This window comes from Gobio gobio (assembly GCF_949357685.1).
Source record: "Gobio gobio genome assembly, chromosome: 2".
Lineage (NCBI taxonomy): Eukaryota > Metazoa > Chordata > Actinopteri > Cypriniformes > Gobionidae > Gobio > Gobio gobio.
The window spans coordinates 49,211,260-49,229,522 of record NC_137098.1 but is presented as its reverse complement, the minus strand read 5'-3'; the positions used below and the strand labels follow the sequence as shown (position 1 = coordinate 49,229,522).

Below are 18,263 nucleotides of genomic sequence, written 5' to 3'. Positions count from 1 at the left end.
TGTTCACGATTTTAGAATGTCTTTGTATTTGGTTTGTCTCGCTTCTGCGAAAACAGCACTTGGGCTGTATGAACAAAACCTGATGATCGTGTTCTCCAGCATAATTTGAGAAAAAAATAGTACTTTGTTTGAAATGCTTTCAAATCATAACTTTATTTCCAGATATAAATGAAAAAATGTCAATGTGATCTTCGACTTTCAGAACGCCCTGTACAAAAGACTCTGTGCATCCCAATGTGCTTGCTTGTGCACTATTCAATGCATTTTAAGTAAATAGTGCAAGTAGTGTGTTCACACTGAAAATTCCAAAAAGAAAAAGTACACTTAAATGCCTGAATGATGCCAAAGTGAAAACCAAAGTGGGGAATGTTGGACACTTCATGCACTAAATTGCAACAGCTTTAAGTATGCACTTGAAGGGGCTATCAGATATCAGACTGATGTTAATTGACAAAATAACCGTATAAAATTAATTCACAAGCCAGTAGGGTACATAGTGTAATTCATACACTAAGCACTATCTAAACATGTGCAAAGAGTGCTTGAGAGCATTACTTAAGTTTTGTACAGGTCCAGGGGTGAGGCTCTTTGTGTGTTTTGAGTGTGTATCTGTAGAGACTTGGACAGTTTGTGATGAACGCTGTTATCACTTCTTGCGAGACCACACAATAACAGTGAACCTCTAGGAGCTTGACGCACTGCTTCGCTAAAGCTATCAGCGCAGAGTTTAGTTCAGGAGACGCGGTCGTCTGCAGCTCCAGAACCTCCAGCGTGCTTGCGTAACTCTCCCCGACTATCTGAACCTCATTCAGCAGCAATGTCCAAGTAAGCAGCCGAAGACATCGAACAGGGATGCTGGGCTGCAGTACTCCTGGCACGTGCAATTCGGGCAGGGTGTGGTCCAGCTCAAGTTCCACCCAGAGATGTGGGTGTCTCAGTTTTAACTCTAACCATATCTGGTCACAGAGAGGCAGGGTGTATTTGACTGTGCGTTCGCAACGGAGCTCTAGTTTCTTTAATGCTGGTCGTTCTGGCAACATGAGATCTTTAAAGACGTCTTGGGATAGACTAGCCTGAAAAACTCCAAGAACATTGAGTGACCGACAACACTTCAGCACTTGCCTTAGTGTCTCTGCGTTGATGCCACACACCAGAGAATGATTGTTGATGTAAAGACTTAGCAGAGCAGGGCAAAGCATGGCAACGCTCCTGACGAAGGAGTCGCTGAGAGTGAAGGGTACACCCTTTAGGTCAAGCGCGGTTAGGGACGACCCATTCGTCAGTATGTCCACTAAGCCTTGCTGCAGGTCCTGACCAGCATAAAAGAGGGGTGTGTTCCCCACACAACAGATGGAAAGTCCGTCCAGCCGCCCATCACCTCTGGCAACTGCCTGCCGCAGCACCCACAGTGCTGTTTTGCGATTGGCTGGATCGGTCAGACTCATAATCAGTTTCAAATTCCTGACCAGTGGCAGAAGAGCAGAATATCTGTCAGGGACACTGGTTCCTGACTCACACCTAAGACAGAGATAAAATATGTAAAACACAGCAAGGCAGGCAACATCTCAGTGTTGTTTTTGTTATTAATATGACAAGTCTGAGTTGCAGTTCATTTGGTCAAATATGAGGCCATAAGAGATCTCTTCAATCAGTAAATTGTTTCTCCAAGACAGCCAATTAGAATATTATTTGAGACTTTTACTTAAAGGGTTAGTTCACCCAAAAATGAAAATTCTGTCATTAATTACTTACCCTCATGTCGTTCGACACCCGTAAGACCTCCGTTCATCTTTGGAACACAAATGAAGATATTTTAGTTGAAAGAAAGGCCACCTTTGGCACAATGCACTTTACACTCTCAAGACCCATAAAAGGTAATAAAGACGTCGTTACAAAGTCCATCTCACTACAGTGGTTCTAAAATAACTTTATGAATCGGCGAGAATAGTTTTTGTGCGCAAAAAAACCCTAAATAACGACTTCTATAGTGATGACCGATTTCAAAACTGCATCATGAAGCTTCGAAAATTAATCAGTGTGTTGATTCAGCGGTTTGAATCGCCAAAGTCAGGTGATTTCAGCAGTTTGGCGGTTTGACACGCGATCCGAATCATGATTCAACTCGCTGATTCATTACGCTTTATGATGCAGTGTTTTGAAATCGGTCATCACTATATAAGTCGTTATTTAGGTTTTTTTGTGTGCACAAAAACTGTTTCCGTTGATTCATAAAGTTATTGTAGAACCACTGTAGTGAGATGGACTTTGTAACGACGTCTTTAGTACCTTTTATGGGTCTTGAGAGTGTAAAGTGCATTGTGCCAAAGGTGGCCTTTCTGAGCCATCAGATTTCAACTAAAATATCTTCATTTGTGTTCCAAAGATGAACGGAGGTCTTACGGGTGTCGAACGACATGAGGGTAAGTAATTAATGACAGAATTTTCATTTTTGGGTGAACTAACCCTTTAAGTCACCTGCTTCTCAAATGTTCTCACACCCCAGAAATATTACACTGGCCTCCTCTACAATTTCAGAAGATCCCAACAATATCTCAAACTGTGCTCTGTTTTTCCCAAGATATCAGTCTGCAATCAAAAGACATTTTAATATAAATTCAAACATTTCACATCAAATTATATTTATTTAAATTTAGGGTTATATTTCTATTTACAAGGTCAACTCTGGATGTACTTTTATTTCTCCTAAGAATTCTTAGGAGAAACAAGTGAGACAAAGTTGATACATGCAATATAATTAAGATCTCCATTACGTCTCCAAAGATAAGAATTAGCAACATCTTCGTGATAAAATGTTTTTCTGGGAGGGTTTCCTTGTATCTCATGGATTCTTACCTGACTTCAGTATCTTTCCATGAGCTTGGATGTGACATGATATTAGACCAAGCCTTACAAACAGCAAATGCTTTGCATTTGTCCTGTAAAGGCAGGAAAGAAAAAATATGTGCAAGGATCTCTTCTGGCAGATCCATTCCATTCCCATTCAAGCCCAGTCAGCCGGCCGTTAAAATACGCGTACAAAAAGGTTATGTGATATCAGAACAAAAAATCTTAATCCAGGACAGTTCGTGATGACTCTGCTGTCTGCATGTCTGTCAGACTTCTGAAAAAAAGCGTTCTGAAACTTCAGTACTTCCTCCTGCGTCACGAGTTCCGTTGTTAAACACATCGGTGAAACCAGATGTGGAGCTTTTAGCCAATCATCATAGAATGCGCGAGACACCTGGCCAATCAGACCCTTGGATATTATAGTGGGTGTGTCTTAAGAGCGGCCAAGATAGTGCATCGACACCTCGAAAGTTTCCTTCGTGAATGTTTGCAGGCCTGTTTAGACTTCCTTATCAGTCAGACAAAGTTCACCAAATCGTTGTCCAAATCGTGTAAGTAACAAGTAATGTATATATCAAAGCGCAGGTTTCATATTCGCTATGTAAATCGGTTGATTTAAAGTAGGATTGTGTTATGTTAAACTTTTGTTCACGTGAACAGTAAATGTATACAAAAATAAAAGCCTCGAGTCGTGCGAGCGAGCTTTTGTATATGTTTTATCCATTGATCTCTCAAAAATGTAAAAAGGAAGAAGTTAGTTTTGACGCATCACATTACCTGTAAACATGTGCATCGCATATCTAGCAATCACCAACGTCTGACCCCATTTATTAAACACTGTCGACAATTGAGCTCACAACCTCATAAGGAAGTGGTTACATATGCTGGAAACACAAAATAGTGTGTTTTTGTGATAGTCTAATTAGATCTTCAAGGAATTCTGCTTTGCTTTCACAATTTCTTTGTCTGTTGTACAAACTAATTTGTTCACATTTACAGCACTTCAGACAAGAGTTTGATCAGAAGATGGACAGTATAGACACTAAGGTACATTGTGTTTACTTTTGTGTCTGTCCAGATGTTGTTGTATGTGAATTAACAATGTGTGTGAATGATTTCATCTTCACCTGCAGAGGTTAAATGACAACAATGCCAATGATCGAGAGTTTTCAGGGTGTGCTGTACTCTTCCTGGGGTGTAGCAGTCCAGAACACAACCTTCTATCGCTTTACAAAAACGAACAAGGGAAATTCAGTGTGTTCAAGGTTATTAAACTCACCCTTACAGGTAAGAGTTGATAGTAGTGGCCACCAAGTACACATCAAGTTAATTAAATTATACCGGAATTAAAGGAGTATGACTCTTTATGTTTACAGTAGGTTTAAAAATGTATTTGGGTTGCAAATGATACAATTCTAATTGTATTTGATCCAGATTCTGTTGGTGGACTGGAGGGGTATGAAATCCTAAAACTGCACGATGCTGATCCCTTCCTTGGGGTGGAACTTAAATTTATGTCAGTGCCTCCATGTCAGCGATTCCTGGAGAGCTATGCATGTGGTTCGCTTGCTCAGTTTCTGTCCCAGCATGCCTCACGCCTTCTTACTCTTCTTGATGGGGTTGTCACGGAAACACAGCTCAAAGCAGGAATACATACGCTGGACCAAAACCTTCAGGACCTAGAGATCTGTCTGGAGTACATACGCCAATCACAGGTACGTGTGTATGTTCATGCTGATATGACCGCCAGCATAGCTTTATACCAGTTTGTACTTTTACAAGCAGCTAATTGGAATTTTCCATTCTGCGTCACAAACATTCACAATGTTAAAATGCACTTTATTCTTCAGTGTACACATGGACAGTGTCCCTGATAAACCCATAGAATAACTGTTTTTAATTGTGAAATTATTACGTATGTGCATGCATTATTACGTATGTGCATGTGCGTGCATGCAAGTCTTGAGTAGGGATTTCCTAAGAAATTTCAGGATGATTCATATTTAGTTAAAGTTCATATTTAGGCCAAAAGGTCATTATTGTAAATGGTGCTGGTAATTCCCCAAATCAGGAAGGGCTTTATGTGCCTCTGACATTGCTAGGAAATTCACAGCTTCAATAAAGATAGCACAATTTTAATTGAGCATGTTCTTGACATTTTCAGCTCTGAGAAGAAACTACAGGTTCATAGATCGAAGATAAGTTGATTTGGTTATATAAGCATGTTTCAAACTGCTGCCTCTGTCCCGTTTCCGATACAAAATAACATGAATGTTAAAACGTATGTACTGTTCTTAAACCAGTTTACTCTGGTTGTGTGGTAAATTTGGTGGTGAAAACAACTGTGTGGTGTCAGCAAATTTAACATTTAGAATTATTTTAATTATTAATTTGCAACAGTATTGTAATATGTTTCAATGACGGTGAAAACAACAAAAAAGCTTTGATTTGGTGCAGTGATTCTTGGCTGTAGGTTCAGTACCTTGATTTCACTTTGGACATAAAGTGGAGATCTAACACAAAACCAGATTGACATGCAATCAAACATTGAAATGTATTATTAACACGAATACAACTAAAGGTAACACTTTAGTTTAGGGTCCAGTTCTCACTATTAACTAGTTGCTTATTAGCATGTATATTACTAGGATATTGGCTGTTATTAGTACTTATAAAGCACATATTAAAGCCTTATTATGCATGTTCCTGCAATTCCTACCCAATACCTAAACAGAACAACTAGCTTATTAAAATGATCAATAATTAGGAGTTTGGGGCAAAAGTCATAGTTAATAGTTAGCAGTAAAAATTTGGCCCTAATCTAAAGTGTGACCCAACAAAAATATAGGTTAAATATAATTTTTTTCTAATCAATGCTCTTCACTGCAGTGTTTTTGAGGATAAATGGATGTCACACAACTGTCATGTGCTGGCAACTTCTACAAAGCTTAATTTGTGCTGTAGAGTTTAATTGGGCGCACTTGCTTGACTTGATGTCAACAACAAAAGGCATGGGAAGCATTTTTTCCTGCTTTTTAAAAGTCAATAAGCATATTTATCTTGCAATACTATCAATCTATCTACAATTATGTGGTTTCATTTTTATAATTTGTATTTAGACTGTCTGCAGCCCTGTCAAAACGGAACTATGAATCCGTTTTAGTATTTAAATTTCGCACAGTTGAAGTGAAATCGTTCTTTGCTCTTAAAGTTGTTTACCTTTTAGTATGACTATGTCAGCCTTAAGGTTATGAATAAACTGTTATGTTCCAAAACAATGACAAAATTAGCATTTAGGAGATATAAGCATTCAAAACTTACAGTCTCTCACTTCTGTTAAAATGAATCACAGATGACATCATCGCAGACTTCATCTTCTCATCACATCTTCTGTCCAATCAAATGGTCTCTAGAATCTGAAGCGCCCGCCCCCTACACTATAAATAGATGCTGAAGCTGCGGCTGAAATCGGTCAGCTGTTCACACATTTTCTATTTTCCACATGGTGAATGGCACATAGCGCACTATATATGCGATAGGAAACGATTCAGACTGTGTAAATATGCTTTCAGTTGAGGTAAATGAAGTCTGGTTTCACGTTACTTTCTCGCGCACCGCCGCAGCCACACACATAATCTAGACCAGAGCCGTTGACTAGAGACACTCAATTCTGCACAGAATGCTGTATTTCAAAGCGATATGGAGGAGAATATGATGATAAACGGTTAGAGATTAGGAGGAAACTCTGGCTTTACCAAACTGAAAGGCTCTAGTCAAACTGTGGTATTAACGAAACGCTATTGGCTGTTTCAAAAAAGGGGAGGAGCTTTTAACAGCTGGAAATTATGTCAACACATTGAATAATGCTGTGCGTTTCGAGGCACTTCAGTGGGCCTTTAATTTTTCAGACTCGCCTGCAAGTAAACATTTGACAAAAATAATTAACCACTAGGGTTTTGTCAAACCTTTTCCTTCCCAATTTTACATTTCACTAATATAAAATCAGAAATGCTTGTTGTCCGACAGAAATTTCAGAGTTTGTTGCTGAAAACAAACAAACAAATGACAAACACACACAAAAAAAAAACACCACTAAAGTGAATTCGGTTTGACTTTTGACAAAGTGACTTGTGAAGACGTTCTGTTGGGCTTCTCATGAGCCAAGTCACCTTTATTTATATAGCGCAATACACTTAGTTTCAAAGCAGTGTTATAGTGTTAAACAGATAAATAATGATCAGTGACACGAACAGAATTCAGTTCTGCAGTAAAGCAGCTCTAGAAAGACAATAGTGTCATTGTTCAGTTGAAAACAGTGAAGTGTTGATCGTGTTCAATAATTGTTTAAAGTTCATCAATTATGGAATGAGTTCAGTGATGTCATCATCCAGCTCAGTTCAGTTCTCATCCGATAGTGTCAGTGCAGTCATATAATATTGCTGAATATTAAGTGTATGGCTCTGTAAAGCCGTCCTTCTCTTTCCTGATATCATCATGGACTTTGTGTCTGCAAACATCTTTTCAGTAGAAGGGTGCTGGTATCTGAACCAGTATGAAGTATCAGTCTTGCTCTGATGAAAACAGCGAGAGAATATAATATTATTGTGAAGCTCCCAGTGGAATTGAATTAAATCTCTTTTCTTAGTTTGAACTGACAGGCTTCAGGGGGAGCCTTACCTTCTATGGATGTAAAAAAGAAAATGCTTCAGAAACTTTTTGTTGAATTGACTGATGACTGTTGTTGTTGTAGCCTGTGCGTTTGCGAGATGATGAGGTCACACAGCTGGAGCAGCAGCTGCAGAACAGCTACGGTCCTCCCAGTCAACCGCCACAGGAGCTGCCCAGAAACTGCTTTCTGTTTCAGAAAAGAGTTTTTGGTGAGTTTTACGCATTTCAATGTATGTGATGATGCATTACTAAGTGTATAGCTTTTGTTTAAACATTTTAAATGTGTATTTCTATGATCGCAGGCTAGTTTTCACATTCAAAATGTTTGAAATATTTTTTTCTCCTCCGTCCTTATGCTCTCAGACGACAGGCCTTTGACTTCAGCAGACCAGCAACGGTTTGCTGCTCATGTGGGACGGGATTGGAAACGAGTGGGACGGGCTTTACAAAAGAACTGCCGTGCCCTAAAAGGCCCTGCTATCGACAATCTGGCCTATGAGTACGAGAGGGAAGGGCTTTATGAACAGGCCTATCAACTGCTTGGACGTTTCATCCAATCAGAGGGCAGGAGTGCCAAACTGAGCCGTCTTATCAGTGCACTAGAGGAGACAAAATTGACCAGCATGGCAGAAATCATGTTGGGCATTCAGCCACGAGATTGAGACTGTAAGAGAGTGAATGAATGTTGTGTATGTGTTGTTTTTGTACATGTGACTGTTACCAAGATATATAGCTACATTTGAAGAGTGTGCACTCTCATTTTTGTGAATTTAGATTTTTTTTTTTAATCATGACCTTATAATTTCTATCCGTATCCTACTTGAAATTGTTTCACAATCACCTGTCATCTGCCCAAAATGAAATGCATTTTAAATAAAGGGTTTTTCGTGCATATTTCATGCGTACTTCCAGATCTGTCTCCACATTGTCCTGTCTACATCTTTATTGGGTCAGGAAAAAGTTGCATCTTAGTCATTCTGTGCATAAGAGCAACAAACTGAAGATGCTAAAAACAGCATCACTTTAACTTCCAGAACTTTGAGTTGCCCTCAGTATTGAAGGGAGCAGTATTATTGTTGGAAGGCACTTACTACTTACTGTAGCAGGATATGGTTATATAGATTGACTTTTAATCTGTACAATACATCAAATCACTCGTACGTTAAACACAACTGGAAACACAGAGCTTGACACCACTTTAAAAATTGAATTGTGAGGACCAAATTCCTGTTATGCATATTAAGGATATTGCTGAACTATAGATTACTTTCATAATAATGTTTCTAAATAAACTGCTTTCTAGTTCAAAAGCATGCTTAATCTGATTATAAAACTGGTCCACTGAGTATAGGTCACCTATATTGATCTATTTTTTGTTAAAGACTAGGAAGGATAAATATGAGATGAGGCATTATTAAAGAACCCTTGTGGAATGTATATTGCTTTCAGAAATGCAATCCTAAAATCAATATTCTGCAGTTCTATAAATAAACACCAACCTTACTGATATAAATACTGATCAACCCCCCTGATCTGAGAAAAAGGTGTAGGTGTAATGAAGTTGTGTCATTAGTTTAAAAAAATTGCACAAATGGAAAAAGTCAACATCTGGATCTGATTGTATTCTAATACGCTATGAGATGCCATTATTCTTAGAAATTAATTTTAGCTTAATGGTATCTATTGAGGGCGGTCAGATTAATGAAATGGATGAGGCCTTTCTCCATTAAAGCATTACGCAGACCTGCCATTAAAGTATTACATGGTTAAAAGATCATATTCATTTTAGTTATGGGGATTTAGAAGCCTCTCATCGTTTTCTAGAGTGAAATCTAACATTTTCATCTACGAAAAACCTGGCGATTAAATACCAGAGAAAATGTTACTGAACGGTTCTGCTGTTACGTGTCCGGTCACGTTTTGTTAAATGTTTTTATTTAGGATTTCATTTAGCAAGAAATGTAGAGATTTCCATAGTTTATTTCTCTCAAAATATAAACACTACTCAGATTTGATTATGTAATGATTTCAACATACTTGTGACGTTACAGCTTATGGAGGAGGGTCTGTGATTTTGTCTCCATCCTGGTAATAATGATAAAAGCATGTTAAGCAGGTTATGTGGCTCGATATTGCTCTTAACTTAGTAAAGTAATCCATCAGAGTGACCTGTGTGTGTGCCACTGGTGTGTTCAGACAGTGAATAGTCCTATGCAGTTGGGTCTGGGATTGGCATGAAATCAAAACTAAAGTTATGTATTACATTCTCCCCTCCCCACTGGCACATTTCAAAGAATCAGATATTCATCTTTACCTAGAGGTCTATGCATTTTGTATCTGTGCATTTTGTATATGTTTCACAGTATTAAAATGCACTTTATTCATCTTGCAAAGAGTGACAGTCTCCCCGATAAACCAAAAGAATAGCACAGTTTCTTAGTGTGAAATGATTACGCATGTGCAGGCATTTATTTTAAAGTCATGATTTCCAGAGATTTGCACTAGTAGATTTTAAAAACTCACTGAGTGATCTCATATTTCAAAGCATTTCACCCATATAACAGTTGCCGAAGCACAAACTCTTAAAGTATTATTATGTGTTGAAATCCAGCAGCAGAACATCTGGCTCATATGCCAGGGGTTAGGTATTAGAGAAATCCACAGAAATCTTTTAGAGCTGTAAGACTGCGAGAGTGTGGGGGTGAACATTTTTATTATATTTGAATATCTGTGCTCCAGTGGTGTGGATGCTTTTTTAGGCCTCAAACTTGTAGAACGTGGCACTTGCAACACCAAGGTCATGGGTTTGGATCCCCGGGAAAACATAAGCTTTTGAAATGTTTACCTTGAATGCACTTTAAGTTGTTTAAAGCATCTTCCAATTGGGTAAATGTGAATGTAATGTTTAAACCATCACTGCACAAATTAGAGTTATTGAATGACTGATCAAAAGGGTGAGGCATTAGAGAAGATCACAGGAATCTTTTAATTCTTTTATATAATGAAATTCTGCAACACATTTTTTTTTTTTTTGTGATATAGAAATTTTTGAAGCTCTCATATACAAATACACTCACCTAAATAGGAACACCATACTAATACTGTGTTTGACCCCCTTTCGCCTTCAGAATTGCCTCAATTCTACGTGGCATTGATTCAACAAGGTGCTGAAAGCATTCTTTAGAAATGTTGGCCCATATTGATAGGATAGCATCTTGCAGTTGATGGAGATTCGTGGGATGCACATCTAGGGCACGAAGATCCCGTTCCACCACATCCCAAAGATGCTCTATTGGGTTGAGATCTGGTGACTCTATTGGCACTAAGGGGCCTAAAGTGTGCCAAGAAAACATCCCCCACACCATTACACCACCACCACCAGCCTGCACAGTGGTAACAAGGCATGATGGATCCATGTTCTCATTCTGTTTACGCCAAATTCTGACTCTACCATCTGAATGTCTCAACAGAAATCGAGACTCATCAGACCAGGCAACATTTTTCCATTCTTCAACTGTCCAATTTTGGTGAGCTTGTGCAAATTGTAGCCTCTTTTTCCTATTTGTAGTGGAGATGAGTGGTACCCGGTGGGGTCTTCTGCTGTTGTAGCCCATCCGCCTCAAGGTTATGCGTGTTGTGGCTTCACAAATGCTTTGCTGCATACCTCGGTTGTAACGAGTGGTTATTTCAGTCAAAGTTGCTCTTCTATCAGCTTGAATCAGTCGGCCCATTCTCCTCTGACCTCTAGCATCAACAAGGCATTTTCGCCCACAGGACTGCCGAATACTGGATGTTTTTCCCTTTTCACACCATTCTTTGTAAACCCTAGAAATGGTTGTGCGTGAAAATCTCAGTAACTGAGCAGATTGTGAAATACTCAGACCGGCCCGTCTGACACCAACAACCATGCCACGCTCAAAATTGCTTAAATAACCTTTCTTTCCCATTTTGACATTCAGTTTGGAGTTCAGGAGATTGTCTTGACCAGGACCACACCACTAAATGCATTGAAGCAACAGCCATGTGATTGGTTGATTAGATAATTGCATTAATGAGAAATTGAACAGGTGTTCCTAATAATCCTTTAGGTGAGTGTATGTAATAATAAGTATGTATTATGTGTGCCATCATTGTGTTGGTGCATTTAAAGGGATAGTGAAAATTCTGTCATCATTTACTTGTTCTCAAGTTGTTCCAAACCTGTATGAATTTCTTTCTTCTGCTGAACACAAAAGAAGATATTTTGAAGAATAGAATTGACTTCCATAGTATGGGGGGAAAATAATGACATTCTTCAAAATCTTCTTTTGTTTTCAGCAGAAGAAAGAAGTGTATACAGGTTTGTAACAACTTGAGAACAAGTAAATGATGACAGAATTTTCATTTTTGGGTGAACTAGCCATTTAAGCAAAAATCACAGTAAGAGTCACACACACAATTTTGACAGTAATATTGCATTTATACACGTTCTGTAGACAAGTAATTTAACTTATTTTTCAGACAAAAATTACCCACTTTGTTTGAATATTTCCGCCAAATGAAGAAAGTTCTGAGCAAAGCTAAAGCATTTCGTTTTTGCGTGTCAGAGCCTAAGTGATGCACAGACTAAAAGCCAGTCTGGAATGGAATATGTGACTGGACAAGAAACCCAGCTCAGAGCCAGTCAAATTAAAGGACTGGAACTGTTTCCAATCTGTAATAACTTAATAGCCTGGGAAAATAACCTAATTGTTCTATTAACCATTTTAAATGAAAATTAATAATAATTGTATAAAATAAATTAAGCTCTTAATAAGAATCACTCCACAAAATTATTGAAAACAAAGCAATGCAAAAAAACAATTGTATTGAAATACAAAATATTAGAAACATCCAAACATGGCACCCATATTACCATACTGAGACAGCCACCCTACAGGAAGGCTCTGCATATTGCACAATACATAAACATGCCTGCAGTAGTTAATACCACAAAACATACACAATTACGTAAAATAAATAAAACGTCTGCAAAACCGTGAGACATATCCAATATGTATACAAACATATCAAGCAACCTCGGTGCTTTTTATTTCGACTGCCACAAAACAGATGTTCCCGAGCCCTGCTCCTTCTGTGACGTCAGCGCGATGAGAGGGGTTTGCCCCTCGCGATTGAGGAGGGAACTACAGGATGAGACGAGCTCGTGCAGGCTGTCACTGCCGCCGCCCAATAGACACCCGCGATCCGGAGCGCGAGCAGGACGACCTCCTCCCAATCAAGAGGCCGGAGTGTGAGCCTGTTCCTGACCTCAATTCGGCGTGGATGCTTTAGCTACAATCGGCAAGCCTGAGCAAGCGAGAAAGGAGAGAGTTTGGGACAGAGACCGATATTTAGGATTCAGCTCTCGCGCGTCCCGACTCCCGGTCTTGCAATGGGATGCACGTTAAGTGCAGAGGAGCGCGCGGCTCTGGACCGGAGCAGAGCGATCGAGAAAAACCTGAAGGAAGACGGATTAAGCGCAGCCCGAGAAGTCAAATTACTGCTGCTGGGTAAGTCGTGAGGGTTCACTGGCCCCTTTGTGATGAGTGCATTGTATAAGGATGCTGCAGGTAAGTGTGTGTATGTGTGTGACACCACTGACACAGCCTGTGTCTCCGCAGGCGGAGGGGAGTCGGGGAAGAGCACCATCGTCAAACAGATGAAGTAAGTGCGGGGTTTTTTTTAACATTCTCAGTGATTTTGTGCCTTTTCTGGTCGGTTCCGCCATGTTTATGGGCGATTAAAGGTTGGGGACTGTTTGTCTCGCGCTGTTCATTGTGTGGTAGTGCTGAAACACAAGCTTACCCCAAGAGACAGCGCTGAGTGATTGAGTGTGTATGTCAGTCGCATGTGTGCAGTGAAGCTCGAGAGTGCGCGTGTGCCCTGCCGTTTTTTTCTGCCGACCTGGCCTCTAAAGTTCCTTAATGTTTCACGTTTTTGTCATGTGCCTTTAATCAGGGACCGGTTTTTGTGTATTGTGCCATGTTATGCATTAGGGCCTTGTGTTCATTTTGCCCTCTGTGTGTGCTTGAGAGAGCGAGAGAGAGGGAGGGAGAGAGAGAGCGAGAGAGAGAGTTGGTGAGGCATTAGAATCTTTCTCTGTATTAATCTTAATGGGTGGCTTTTAGTGCTTGATCCCTCCAGTCTCGTTTAGCGTTATGCGCCCATTAAACGGATTTACCGGGACTATGCCACCTAACCGTACATTTTCATAAATACAGATGCCCATACATGATCTACAATCATTGCACTTTTTCACCAAATGCACAGTTTTATTAAATACCTAATTAAATAAAATACAATTTTGCAGATCATTTTAATGCACCAGCATCAGTGCAAAGTTTTTGTATTTTTAAGCACACACAATTTAATCTCAGACCTAAAATATATTTTGATGTTTTAAATACACCCTTACTAGTTACATTTTAACTTTTTATTACAGTTATACAGTTATTGCATAGTTACAGTTTAACCTGTGGTTTAAAATATTAAAGCGACCAACAACTTATGCTGTGCAACCTGTAGAAGCGCAAGACAGTATTATTGCATAATCTCTAATCATACTACTTTTGCCACCACATACCCCAGTCATACGCATATATGCGCATTATTGTGTCAGCTCTGTTGACCCGTCGTGTTTGTATGGTGCGCGAGTGTCTATAATGGCTTTTCTCTGTTGTGTGTTTGCGTCAGGATTATCCATGAAGATGGGTTCTCCGGAGATGATGTAAAGCAGTTTAAACCTGTGGTCTATAGCAACACTCTTCAGAGCCTTGCGGCCATCTTGAAAGCCATGGAATCTCTTGGCATAGAGTACGCAGACAAGGACAGAAATGTATGTTAACACACATGCAGCACACCCTCTTGTGAACTGACTTTAAAACTCGTACACTACACAGATAATGAAGTGCACGTGATGTGATAGAAGAAGATTATTTTCAATATTCAGATGCAATAAATGTCCTCAAACATTTTCAAAGCAATTACTGCCTCTAAAAGTTGTTCTAACCCCTTAATTCTTAATAATGTAATTACATTGATGCAACAATGCAAGGAGGCGGAACAAAACAGTTAATGCACCTTCTGTTAGTGTACCTGTGCACGCTTGTTTTGATTTGCAGTGTTCTTTAATGTTTGCATTAGATTTTCCTGGTGATTGACCTCACCTTGCATTACCCACACCCTCCTTCTCACATGATGCACTGGGCTACAGTGACACCTAGTGCATGAAATTAGAAAAATATTGCCGTTGCAGTGCACATTTAGTGGGTGTCCAACACGCATTTGATAGGATGCTTATAACCTTTTGCACGTGTTTATAGGCAGATGCTAAGATGGTATTTGATGTGGTCAGTCGGATGGAAGACACAGAGCCATACTCAACAGAACTGCTGGGGGCCATGATGCGTCTGTGGTCTGATGGTGGAACTCAAGCTTGCTTTAACCGCTCTCGGGAGTATCAGCTTAATGACTCCGCCCAATAGTGAGTTCCCCTATTATAAACACAAAAATGCAATGAGATGGTGCATGTCACTGTCAGGTGTAATGTTCAACAACCTATAAATCATAATACGTTATTTAAAAATGCACACGGGCGCTCTGTGTTTCAGTTACCTAGACAGTTTGCAGCGCATTGGATCTCCAGATTACCTCCCCACTGAACAGGATATTCTCCGAACCCGAGTCAAAACTACTGGCATCGTTGAGACAAATTTCACCTTCAAGAACCTTAACTTTAGGTATCTATTAGGTTATGTATTTATAATGTAAATTAATTATATATTATTTACTGTGCTCCTATATTGTTATCTTAAAAGCATGTTAGGGCACCTTATATCTGCATAATATTAGTAAATATATAGAGTTGAATCTCAACTGGTTCATCAATATATATATCTGTATATTGTCATATCACCCAGCCCTAAAAGTGCTTAGTGTAAATTATAGGACATTGTGTTAATATGAGTTTTCTGCAAAGCTGCATTAAAACAGTGTTTACTGTACAAAAAAAGTGTTATACAAATCTGACTTGACTCATATCTTTAAATTCTAAAATTATTATTATTATGAAATTGTAATTCTAAAAGAATATTTTGTTGAATAAAAAACAGTACTCAGATGATGAAGTTTTTACAGTTGTCTATTTGTTTGAAAATTTTATATTTCTTTTCATTCTCTTTTAGATGCTACAAATCTGATATCGTTGGTTGACCTATTTTGTTTCTTAACATGCATTATGAGTTTTGACTTGATTGGATAGTGTTTTGTGTGTGTGCACACATGCGTGTACATGGCTTCACATGTGTCCTGAAAGTGTGTGATGTTTCGTCCCCAGGCTGTTTGATGTGGGGGGACAGAGATCAGAGAGGAAAAAATGGATTCACTGCTTTGAGGATGTGACAGCCATTATCTTCTGTGTGGCACTGAGTGGATACGACCAAATGCTCCATGAAGATGAGACCACGGTGAACTACTACACTCAGACTTACACCTGATCATTTAGACAGCTTGCACACTCACATTATGACATTTAATGGTAAATTAGCTTTTAAGCACTCTTGGGTTTTTTGTATCTTTGCATTTACGGTCAACCTAAAATTGATTTGAACCACCAAATTACAGAGGAACCCTGTTGTTTTTTTTGATAAAAAAACGTGTATTTATTTATGCTAATTATGTGCAAATATGTTTGATTCAGTGTCTTCTCTCTCTTCTCTGCAGAACCGTATGCACGAGTCTATTATGCTCTTTGACTCTATATGTAACAATAAGTTCTTTGTTGACACGTCCATCATCCTTTTCCTCAATAAGAAGGATCTTTTTGGAGAAAAGATTGTAAAATCTCCCCTGAATATCTGCTTCCCAGAATACACAGGTACAAATCTATACAAGACATTTACAGATTGAAAAACTCATTTCATCAACGTCTCATTATCATGTCTTCATCTTTCCGACAGGCCCAAATACATTTGAAGCCGCGGCAACGTATATACAGGGTCAGTTTGAAAGTAAGAATCGCTCTCCTAATAAAGAGATCTACTGTCATCTAACCTGTGCTACAGACACAGGAAACATCCAAGTGGTCTTTGATGCTGTTACCGACATCATCATTGCCAATAACCTGCGTGGCTGTGGCCTCTACTGAGCGGCGACTCCACTAGTTGCCCTTCGAAATGGTAACAAGCGACTGAACTGACACCCCTGTGACTTTGGCCAAGGCACTCCCTTAATTCATTTCACTCTGTCAATTTTTGTCTTTTGTTCAGAACATGTATCCCTTATTTTCTTTTGTAGTTTGTCAGTACATTGCTGGAGTAAATAACGTATGGGTGTGCATGTATAGTGTAAAACGGGTGTTTGGCCAGGCATAGATGCTTTAAGCATGAGTGCATGTGTGTGAGTGTCAGTCACAACGAGTGAGAGTGTTTGTCAGGTGATAACACACAAAGGTTCTCTGCTGTGTAAGAGACTTCCAAGTGCTGACGTGATCCTAAACTAAAATGATCTCAAAAACCCGAAGGATCGGTGTCTCTTGCAGGCTTTTCTTAAAAACCCCAAAATGTCTGTAAAAAAACGGAGTGACTGAGAGCAAGGTATATGGTGAATCATTTAGCAGAGCTGAATGTCATTTCAGAAACTGAATGTTGTCCAGGGGCAGCTCTTAAGCCAAAGTTGTTTGAGACCTGGCATCGCCCCTTATTGGGTCTCTGCTCACTGGCTTCAGGCTGTGACGTAAAATGCCTTTCAGCTAATGAAGCCTCTTACAAAGTGTGATGTTGACAACATTCTCACTCAACATGAGCACAAATAGTTCAAAATCTGTTCGTTTCTGTATAAATTTATTCTGTAGTTTATTTATTTATATAATTATAAGCGCATGTATTTACATATTTTGTATCGCCCCCACACTTTGTGCACCCTATCGATGTCGGGCTACGAATACAAACAAACTAGCTTGCAGACTTTAGATGGAGAACAACGTAAATATTAAGACGGTAATTCAGACTCGTATATAACTGAATTACTGAACGAATGAGCTATTGCTTCTTTTTATCTCACTCTCTTCAACTGATGACCAATGACGTGTGAGAGTGTGTACATATGCGTGTGTGTGATGCATGCACACTCTTTATTCAACCATGACCTGTTACTTAACCCAGATTTCTTTTCCCGTTTTCCTCCTCTTTTTCTCTGCTGTGGATGATTTTTTTGTTTTGTTTTGTTTGGTGCACTGAATGTTCTCCTTTCTTCCCTTGGGGTAATACTGCACTGTACTGCTGGGTTTAGTCTTCTGACCGACCAATGAAATGTTTACATTAAAAAAGAAAACACTTTAGCACCAACTACTGGCTGTGCACTGATTTGTCTTTCCCTCCTTTAACGTGGTTAGTTGATTTTAACTTGCAGATATAGCCTACAAATATTATAATTACAGCGGTTACATAAATAGATCAAATAACGTCAGTTATTAACGAACCATTTTAAATAACCAAAACATAGGGAGGGTTATTTCAATAACGTAAAGAGAGCCTACACAGAACCTTCTCAAAACGGTTAATTTATTATTTTATTTTAACCAAAATAAATTTATTTCAATATTTATTAATTTCTGGGAACCAAAATTGTTTGCTGGGATGTCTGGCTTTTTTTTTTTTTTTTTTTTTAAATATTTGTCTAATGCCCACATGACTACCACATGAGATCCCAAGTTCATCCATCAGCGCGCT

The 18,263-nt window shown here is 39.0% G+C and overlaps 3 protein-coding genes across 3 annotated transcripts; 2 read left to right on the top strand and 1 right to left on the bottom strand.

Annotated features, from left to right (window-relative positions):
* Positions 1 to 130: 130 nt before the first annotated feature.
* Positions 131 to 3,696, bottom strand: fbxl8 (F-box and leucine-rich repeat protein 8). The gene is made up of 2 exons (XM_079810721.1): positions 2,854 to 3,696; positions 131 to 1,518 (listed from the first exon to the last, which is right to left on the bottom strand). The coding sequence occupies exons 1-2, from the start codon at positions 2,988 to 2,990 to the stop codon at positions 552 to 554; spliced, it is 1,104 nt and encodes a 367-aa protein (XP_079666847.1). The 5' UTR covers positions 2,991 to 3,696; the 3' UTR covers positions 131 to 551.
* On the top strand, positions 3,276 to 8,409 carry tradd (tnfrsf1a-associated via death domain). The gene is made up of 6 exons (XM_079810722.1): positions 3,276 to 3,398; positions 3,847 to 3,894; positions 3,981 to 4,134; positions 4,282 to 4,562; positions 7,598 to 7,724; positions 7,879 to 8,409. The coding sequence occupies exons 2-6, from the start codon at positions 3,874 to 3,876 to the stop codon at positions 8,175 to 8,177; spliced, it is 882 nt and encodes a 293-aa protein (XP_079666848.1). The 5' UTR covers positions 3,276 to 3,398; positions 3,847 to 3,873; the 3' UTR covers positions 8,178 to 8,409.
* A 4,273-nt stretch (positions 8,410 to 12,682) lies between these two features.
* On the top strand, positions 12,683 to 17,877 carry gnao1b (guanine nucleotide binding protein (G protein), alpha activating activity polypeptide O, b). Its single transcript, XM_079844129.1, has 8 exons — positions 12,683 to 13,046; positions 13,158 to 13,200; positions 14,230 to 14,371; positions 14,859 to 15,019; positions 15,147 to 15,275; positions 15,872 to 16,001; positions 16,258 to 16,411; positions 16,494 to 17,877. Exons 1-8 carry the CDS (start codon positions 12,929 to 12,931, stop codon positions 16,679 to 16,681), a joined length of 1,065 nt encoding a protein of 354 aa, XP_079700255.1. The 5' UTR covers positions 12,683 to 12,928; the 3' UTR covers positions 16,682 to 17,877.
* Positions 17,878 to 18,263: the final 386 nt, after the last annotated feature.

What these genes read in the sequence shown, in the direction of transcription:
- gnao1b (XM_079844129.1), top strand. Translation starts at nt 12,929, where the DNA reads ATGGGATGCACGTTAAGTGCAGAGGAGCGCGCGGCTCTGGACCGGAGC. An exon ending in CTTAATGACTCCGCCCAATA is followed by an intron (nt 15,020 to 15,146) that starts GTGAGTTCCCCT and finishes TCTGTGTTTCAG; the next exon opens with TTACCTAGACAGTTTGCAGC. An exon ending in CTGCTTCCCAGAATACACAG is followed by an intron (nt 16,412 to 16,493) that starts GTACAAATCTAT and finishes TCTTTCCGACAG; the next exon opens with GCCCAAATACATTTGAAGCC.
- tradd (XM_079810722.1), top strand. Translation starts at nt 3,874, where the DNA reads ATGGACAGTATAGACACTAAG. An exon ending in TGGACAGTATAGACACTAAG is followed by an intron (nt 3,895 to 3,980) that starts GTACATTGTGTT and finishes CTTCACCTGCAG; the next exon opens with AGGTTAAATGACAACAATGC. An exon ending in TATTAAACTCACCCTTACAG is followed by an intron (nt 4,135 to 4,281) that starts GTAAGAGTTGAT and finishes TATTTGATCCAG; the next exon opens with ATTCTGTTGGTGGACTGGAG.
- fbxl8 (XM_079810721.1), bottom strand. Translation starts at nt 2,990, where the DNA reads ATGGATCTGCCAGAAGAGATCCTTGCACATATTTTTTCTTTCCTGCCT. An exon ending in TGGAAAGATACTGAAGTCAG is followed by an intron (nt 1,519 to 2,853) that starts GTAAGAATCCAT and finishes TCTCTGTCTTAG; the next exon opens with GTGTGAGTCAGGAACCAGTG.